Source organism: Pteronotus mesoamericanus, unplaced genomic scaffold, assembly GCF_021234165.1.
Source record: "Pteronotus mesoamericanus isolate MK-2021 breed Mesoamerican mustached bat unplaced genomic scaffold, CSHL_Meso_final contig_50, whole genome shotgun sequence".
Classification (NCBI taxonomy): Eukaryota; Metazoa; Chordata; class Mammalia; order Chiroptera; family Mormoopidae; genus Pteronotus; species Pteronotus mesoamericanus.
The window spans coordinates 24902189-24911031 of record NW_026555186.1 but is presented as its reverse complement, the minus strand read 5'-3'; the positions used below and the strand labels follow the sequence as shown (position 1 = coordinate 24911031).

At 41.0% G+C, this 8843-nt stretch overlaps 1 protein-coding gene across 1 annotated transcript in view; it reads right to left on the bottom strand.

The window, feature by feature from the left end:
• Positions 1–3378: 3378 nt before the first annotated feature.
• MCCC2 (methylcrotonyl-CoA carboxylase subunit 2) overlaps positions 3379–8843 on the bottom strand; it is a 53394-nt gene continuing 47929 nt past the window's right edge. Inside the window, exons 15-17 of the mRNA XM_054578479.1 lie at positions 8720–8834; positions 6624–6709; positions 3379–3895 (exon numbers count right to left, since the gene is read on the bottom strand). Coding sequence (XP_054434454.1) covers positions 3778–3895; positions 6624–6709; positions 8720–8834 — 319 coding nt within the window. The 3' untranslated portion in view covers positions 3379–3777. The remainder of the gene's footprint in view (positions 3896–6623; positions 6710–8719; positions 8835–8843) is intronic.

Sequence of the window (8843 nt, the reverse complement as noted above, 5' to 3'; positions counted from 1 at the left end):
TTTGATTCCCATTGAGGGCACATGCCTGGGTTGTGGGCCAGATCCCCAGTGGGGGGCGCATGAGAGGCAACCACACACATATTTCTCTTCCTGTCTTTCTCTTCCCGTCTAAAATTAAATAAAATATTTTTTAAAAAATTACTGACACCTGCATCCTGGGTGGTGGGATTATGGAGAATTTTCACTTTCTTTCTCTAATTTTTCTACAAATAATATTGTTGGATTTTAAATTACAAATAATTTAAAAGCAATAGGTATTTAAAATTATCTTACAGCTATAGAAATGTGATAAGAGCTGTGGTTAAAAAGTGTCAAATACATTTTCTACAGAAACCTCTTGATATTAGTCCGAATACAGAAAGTTCCCTTAAGATTGTCAACAAGTTCTTGGAAACTGTGACTTCAAATGAAATGACACATATAACAAAACCAATTTTACCCTAGGCTAATAGTTTCCTGAGGCATATTTCAGGTCACAAAAACATCACCGAACTTCTAAGTAACAACTCAAAACACTTCTAATAGTAATCATTTAAAGAAATGAGTTATACATACATTTAAGAAAGATTACTAAAAACAAGTAAGATAGTCTTCTTACGATTTATTCCAGTTCAGGGTCACAGGTTGCCGGGGCCTCTGCCGGCAGCTGAGGGCGCCAGGTGGGCACCCACCCCGGGCGGGACACACCTCCTTCCCGAGGACGCTCACACCCACTCACTCAGACGGGGACAGTGCAGACACGCCAGCGCACCTCATGTGCACAGCTCTCACTGGGGCAGAAACCGGAGGCCCTGGAGAAAACCCATGCAGCCGGTAGCCCTGGCAAGGAATCCATTTTTTTCTCATAACGTCATAACTAAACGACGTTGAAAGAAATGACGAACAAAATGACGTAAACTGATGTTATTCAAGAACCTGGCAGTACTCCAAAATTCGACTTGTTCCCTTCTTACAGTTAACACTGAATTACACATTTTTTTTTCCTCCTCTGGTTTATTTCTAGCAAGTTGTCCTGGTTGTTTTCTCTTCAGTAAGTTCTCTATTAAATTCCCTCCTTCTAAGATATTGTATTCCCTCAAACAATCCTCTCCTTTAACATGAAGAGTAGCACAAAGCTATGACTTGGGTCACCTTTGAGAAAGAAAAAGCTGCCAGACATATTGAATGAAATGCTGGGTGCCTCGGAAAATAAAATTGTCCTTGCACTCTGGTCAACTCTGCTCTTAATTAAATGGTTCTCTAGAATGGTAAAGCGTATTATGTGTATATCATACTGAAATCTGTATTAAAAGCTACAAAACATGCCCTGGGCAGTGTGACTCAGTTGATTGGAGCCTCATCCCTCCCATAAACTGAAAAGTGGTGGGTTCAACTCCCAGTCAGGGCACATGCCGGAGTTGTGGGTTCGGTCCCAGGTCAGGGCACGCACAAGAGGCAATAGATGGATGTTTCTCTCACATTGATGTATCTCTCCCTCTCTCTCCTACTTCCTCTCTCTCTAAAATCAATAAGCATGTCCTCAGGTGAGGATTAAAAAAGAAGTTACAAAACAGTCAGGAGGCCTCTAGAAGCTGAAAAAGCAAGAAAATGAATTTTATCCATAAAGCCTCCAGAAGTGATGCGGCCCTGCCGACTGAAATGAAAGCATTTCACGTGCACTTGATGATCTCCAGCATCCTTCTAAAAACGCAACTTACCTCTGAATTGAGTCCATCTATGTGTTCGCATCTCAAAAAAACAAACTGACCTGATACACAAATGCAGCCTAAGTTGAACATCACACACAAATGTTTGAAATACTAATTTTATTAGGAAAACATCTGATAATTGTATTAAATCGCATAATCAATCACTTAATTTTAAAATGATGTGACCTGAGTATATCAATTAAAATATGGATTCTTTTAACAAGTATTTGAGCACCTGCAAGTGCCAAGCTTTGGAGGTCCAGGCTAAACAGGAGTCTCCTCGTTCTCACAGAGCTTACGTTCTAGCAGGAGGGCAAGGTTAGAGAAATGTTTCTAGTTTTAATAAACATGTAAGACAGCAATGGTAGAGCGCATGGCACTTTACAGGAGCGCACTCTAAGGGACTAACCCCATCCAGAGAGGTCAGGGAGACCAAAAGATACATTTAAAAAGAGCAGAACAGTTCAGGCAGAGGAAAAATTGTAGATCCTGAGGTGGGAAGGACTTCGTCAGTTCAAGGAGCCAGAAGTCTAGAATGGCCGAAGCACCAAGGGTGAGGAGCCAGGAGATGAGATTGAAGGGGCGATGCTCACGGGTGGCATCGGGGGTCTGGCAGTTCTACAGGGAACCAGTGAAAGATCCCAGTAAAGGCGTAGCATGACCAGACGTGCATTTAGAATGGCCATCCTAATTCCAGAGTGATGATTAGACCCGGGAAGACTGGATGCAGGGAGACCACTTCTAATGTCTGTGGTCGTGAAAGACAAAAATAACTGGGGGAATTCAAGGGAGAGTTAAGAGACAAAAATCAATAGAACTTGTTGACTGAAACCGCAGTTCCTGTAAGACAATCGGTGCAGACATACAGTATATCTGTCAGATGTGCAGGGTCTGAAGGTCCGCGGAGGACTGTGTTAGGAACAGCCAACGCAGGCACCATCCACATTTAGATGGTAACTGACGCCTGAAGAAGGTATGAAATGGCCCTGGAAGGTTAAATTAAGCCATGAAAAACACACATTTAAGAATAAGATGTGCCGGTAGCTGGGAGGAAGAGAAATGGGGAGTAGCGTTGGACAACTGGGCTTCAGTTTCAGAGGATAAAAAGTTCTGAGGGTGGATGGCGGTGATGGCTGCACAACAATGTGAATGCACTTAATGCTGTCGAGCTGCACACTTAAAAGCGGTTAAAATCTTAAAAGTTTCATTAGATGTATCTACCACAGTTTTAAAAAAGAATGAGGAGATACTTTTGTGTCACTTGTATCTTTGAGAGTAAGACCGCATCATGTATTAGGAACAAAAAATGAGGACAAATGGTGAAGAGGGTAGGACTCAGCAGAGAGAGAAGGGCCTGCAAAGGAAATTGAACAGAATGGCCGAAGAGGTTGGAAGGAAACCTGGAGTATTACCATACGGAAGCTAAGAACAGCGTTTCTAGGAGGAAGTGTTCAAGGGATTTGAATGTTACAGAGAATTAAACAAGATAAAGTCGGAAAAGAAGCCGGTGGTTTCAGCAACAGGGGTGGGGGTCAATGGTGACCCTGGGGAGAGGTGTTGGCAGAGGAGGGCAGCGAGGGCAGCGAGGGCGAGGGTGAGGAGAGGGTGGGTGGGAAACAGAGCCCCGAGAGCAGACAGCGAGAAGTGTATTATGGGAAGGAATGGGACAATGGCTGGAGGAAAAGTAATAGATATTTTTTAAAAAATAAGTGTGTTACAATAGCATGCATAATCAACAAGGCATCATTTCAGTGGAAATATAACTTCATGTAATAGCCTCGATAATACCTGGAATCTATAGTTTACGGAACTCTTCATACTACTGGTGGGTTAGAAAGGATAACTCTAAGTTATTCCCTTCATTTTAAGAGTGGTAAAGCTGAATCATAGAAAAATCTCAGAAAATTTACAAGGGCTTGAGGTTCATGAAATAAATGTCTTCACTGATTTTTTTAAGGTAGAAAAATACAATGCACTGTGCTAAGAGAACAATTTTACTGTAACAAATATTGAAAAAAGTCTCAAATTTTAATGTTACTAATGTATTAATTTTTGGTACATGTCCAGTGGAAGACGCTCTATGTTCCAGTTACATCCTAAAGACACCAAAGTCAGTCTTCTGGATTGGTGCGTTGAGGGCTGCACTGATACTGAGACCCAGGACCAGTCTGGTGTCTGCTGGATCAATAATCCCATCATCCCACAGCCTGAGAAAAAAACAAAATATGAGTTAATAGGAATCTACCACCAAACTACCATTGATACACTCCCTGCCCAGAAATGCTGAGGTTTTTTTCTTCAGGGGAAATATGGATCTATTGATTAGCTTCTGTGTACTATACTAAAACTGAAACCATGTTCAAGCAAGAGGACAAAGGAAGAAAGAAAAAAGGAAATTACTTTGATCCCAGGCTCCCACAGAACATCAAATCAAGCTTATGGCCTTAGGAACAGCTTGTTACAAGAAATCACCAAATAATCCCTGGTTTCAAAATAGTTTTACTTATTTCGGGAAAAACTTTCTTGTCCGTCCTTTGCCCACACAAATGTACAAATAAAGTTGATGTATTCCTGTCATTAATATGAAGGGCCATATGAACCTAGGTCTCTAGTCGCAAAGTAGAAAAGTCTCTAGTAGAAAAATGTGTCCCTCACAACTCCCTCATCACTTAAGAAACTATGAAAACTACTGAATCGACTTCAATACATTTTATTAATAAAATACCTTCATATATAGTTATTTTTGCTACAACAGAAAAAAAACAATAGCTTTAAACTGCTTTAAGAAGAAACTTTTAAGTAGAAATTTTAGTTTGCTTTTCGTTGACAACCTCAAATTTATAAAGAAAAAGGAATGAGAAATACTGCTTTTTTAAAGGTCTTCGGTACGTGGCACTTTTGCTTTCTTTAAACAAACTGCCTTCAGTAACTGGACACAGCATTAATTATTAAACCATGCTTATACTGACAGACATGAATCAAATCTATGCTCATAAAACATTCATAATAGGGACCCTGCAGTATCAACTGCCAATAAATAAAAACCACTCATGTAATTTGTAACCAGGTCAATTGATTACACTCCCTTCTGAAGCCAAGAGGGGAATAAAACAACAGGTGTGCCGGTCGGGGGCCGGGGGGGCGGGGGGGCGGAGGCTGCCTCACAGCGGTCACCAGGAAGACGGCTGGGAGGCCTCAGTCCAGGGCCAGGGAAGTTCAACTGCAAGAACAGCTGAGCAGAATAAAACTGATGTGCTGCCTATGTAAGGATTAAGGAAAACATACGAGGTTATGGTAGAAAATGATGACAGCTCTCTCTGAAAAGATGGGTCAAGCACATGAAAGTCTAAAGAGACCACAGAATTTTACTGCTAAGATATCTATTAAATCCCAAAAAGGTGCCATACACTGGCTTGAAAATTCTTTCATCTTGGGGAAAAAGTTGCTGTCTCATGCCACCAAGCATTTCAACAGAAGGGTTAAGCATCTACAAAGTAAGAGAAAAACTTCACTGTCTTTCAGTATTTATTTCCAAAGATAAGTCTATGTGGGCATTTTGCTCTCCTGCCTTGAATATAATCCATTAAAAATAATAATAATTTATATATGAAAATAATAAAGGATTGAGTCTTCCTCGAAAGACGGCTAAGCCAGGGCTGAAAAACAAATTAATGTCTCACACAAAATATGCTATTTTTCAAAGTTTATTATTTCAGTTGTCCTTGTGAATTTCAAAATCTTATGTTAAAAACAATTTAAGTGTGCTTACAATACATATTTTCTCTTAAACTTTTAATATGGTTTTGTATGTCCTCTTTGCTTCTACTGGCTACTATTAAAAAAAGAGCATGTTTATTTCTCAAATCAAAGACTATTTGTTCTTAATTCAATAAATCAATGACCCACTGCAACAAAATATACCTGGTAAAATTACTTATTAAAATAGATATTAACAAGAGAAACAGGCTTTTAAAAAAAAAATCCCAAATGGCATTATTCGGATTCTGAAACCAACTGTGCTCTGCAAAGGCTGTTCAGTCTTCGCACCCCCCACACTACGAGCGGTGCCTGCCTCACAAGATGCGTTCCCATGACTGAAATGAATCCTGACTTTTGATTTTATTCTCTCCTTCCTCTCCAGTAAATGGCACAATCACTGCATAATCTAATTTTAAAAAACACAAATATTTTCTTTTTTCCCATATGCCCAAGGGATGAAATGAAGCCATGAAACTTATTCTTCAGAATGTGAAACACGAAAGTTGTTGATAAAAAGAGGTCTGAGAGCACATGCCAGCAAGTCTCCAGCTGGGACAGGCCATGATAATTTATTACCTTATTAAGTGGTATAAGAAACAAACAGAACCGAGAGCTCCCTAGGTGTATGAGGTAATCACTTAGTGTTGACACATGGACCCTGGCTGTGACTAATCACCTTCTGAACGCACGAGTGCACTTGTTAACAAATGTCAAAAAGGGTTCAACCAATCTCGTGCTTACAATGGGGTAAAAACAAAATAATCAAGGAGGGGGGATGACCGGAATTCACCAGTTTAAGCCAAAATTAGCATTCCTGAACATTCTACAGCCTGGATTACAGCCCCTAACTTCCCTGCCCCCACGTGGTCCACCTGCGGCCGCAGGGTCCGGCCCGGCCCCAGGCACCTTGGGGAGAAATGAGATAGAAGATGGGGGTGGAGGGTGGCAGAATCAGACCGAGGGCGATGGATCCGCACCCCGGCCTGGGAGAAGGGGCTGCGTTTCAGCAGCAGCCATTCCCTTCACAGAGACAATAGTAAAGGTTTAGTGTGTCCGAATGTTATTTTTTTGTCCTCACAGAGGCTGGACCTTCTTGACCGCCCAGGTCTCTGTAAAGCTGCTGCCCTGACTGCCAACATGCTCCCAGCAAGAAGTTACTTATTCTCTGGCTCCCACCTGGCACTGGAATAGTAAGGGTTTCCTTCCTCTTCAAACCTCTTAATGATGGGCTCTTTTAAAGCTGCTTCTTCAGCACTGGAGAACTGAAAGAAAAGGGACCAGGAATAAGTTCACTGCAGCCGAACAACAGCTGCACCCAAGAGCACCTCAAGACAAACAGGGTAACATGTCATGACTAATGCTACAGCCAACATCTGTACAGTGAGGGATAGATTACAAGTGATTGTTTCATGTACATAATCTCACCTGAGACATGACTATCAAATTGGCGTGCCATTATACTTCCCTTATCAGAGACAACACCCTGGGCTATTGAATGTAAGGTCAAAACCAAGGGTACCACGTATTCCAGTGCCGCACAACAATGCATGGGAATTGTACAAAATGACAAAAGGGCCACATTACATTTTCTTTCAAAATAGTCAAAATTTTAAACATTTTGAAACTTAAAGGGATAAATTATCAACCACACCTTGAATAACCTCTTCAACTTCCCAGATGGCTGAAAGATATTTTTCCCTAATTAAAAATCTAATGGCTTGCCCATCAGTATTGCCAGAAACAAGTGATAATTAATTCAGATGTAAAAACCTTTATGCAAATTAATTTTAAAACCCTGAAAAGTATTTTCAGTTAAAAAAATATTCCACACCAAAAATAAATGATTTATTTCAAATAAATCCAACCTTCTTTCATGTGTTTTCATAGTTATCATTTATAGTTAAGAATTTAGAGGGAGAACCACTAAAATCTTGTACTTTCATATATAAAAACAGATGAATTCATGTATCTGTGTATCAAATACTCAAAGAACAGCTATTTAATAAGAGATCACTATGCTGGGCTAGAGTTTAAGACATGTCTTCAAGAAGGGGAAGGGTCAAATCAAGGAACATGTATAAAGGACCCATCGCCAAAGCCAAAGTGGGGAAGGATTGAGGGTGGGAGGTGGGGCGGGTGGGGCAGGGGGAAAGTGGTGGCGGGAAAATGGAGACAAATATATTTGAACAGTAAAAAAATAAATAAAAATTTTTTTAAAAAGACATGTCTTCTAAATATCAGGTAGAATTTCATATCTCCCCCCACCATCCCCCCCCCCCGCCCATTACCCTGCTACACACACACACAAATACACACATAAAGCTCTCCTTTTGCTCGGACACAGGTCAATACTGAAGTGAATGTGAAACCTCAGTTTTGGTCTTCAGAGTCCCTGCTCCTAAGAAAAGACAACTAGGGGTGTGAGGCATGGGTGGGATGCAATCAGGGAGGCAGGAACCACCTCTAGCTTTTTATTAGCCCACTCCACAAACTGGGTGGTTGACCAGCTGCTCCCTAAATGGCAGTACTGAGGGCCTGAAGAGACAGGGCCTCCTTCATCTTATGCCTTGTTATGAAAACAGTGCATCTAGCAATTTCAGGAACACGTACTGATTTTAAGGCTTGGTGGTTACACAAAACAGTTAAAAACTATAACTAGTAAAAATTAGTGCAAAATTTCAGAAGACTCTCTAACAGGTACAAACAAAGGAATGCACTTTAAAAGCAGCCGCTTGCTGATTTACCTTCCATTCAGCTGGTAGTGCCCTTTGCATTTTACTTCCTTTATACTTTCACAGTGTAATAATGTTAATCAATTCTCATTAGATGACTGAGCCCTCCCACTCAAGCTATGCTTAACAACCACCTTAACAGTGAAGTAGAGGGAAAAAATGCTGCTGCTTTAGGTCATAAAATCAAAGAAGTAAATCAAATTTATTTAAAGCTCATTAACTGCGAATGACTAAGAATCAAATATCTTTATGCCTCAGTCACTCACAGGCAGTTTCTTGTTTTCTCAAAATTCTGAAAAAATCTGTACTTTACCACAAGAAGGTACCTCACAGGAAATGGCATTAAAAAAAGAGACAGAAAATGTGTAAGTCTGAATTCCTGAAGCAACTTCGTCCGAGGCAGCATCTTCTAAAAAGCCAGGCCCTACATGTTGGACCCCTGACCCATGAGAGTGAAGCGATTCTGGCTGCACTGCTCCCGGGCTTCAGGGTGTCCGCTGGTGAAAACCAAACCTGGAGACGAGAAGAAATGGCATTTACCTGTTTCCCTTCCCGCGCTCTCTGGTCTTTGGCTATGGTCGCCAACACACTGGCTGCCTGCTCTCCTCCCATCACCGAGATACGAGCATTGGGCCACATGTAAAGAAATCTTGGGCTATGCGGG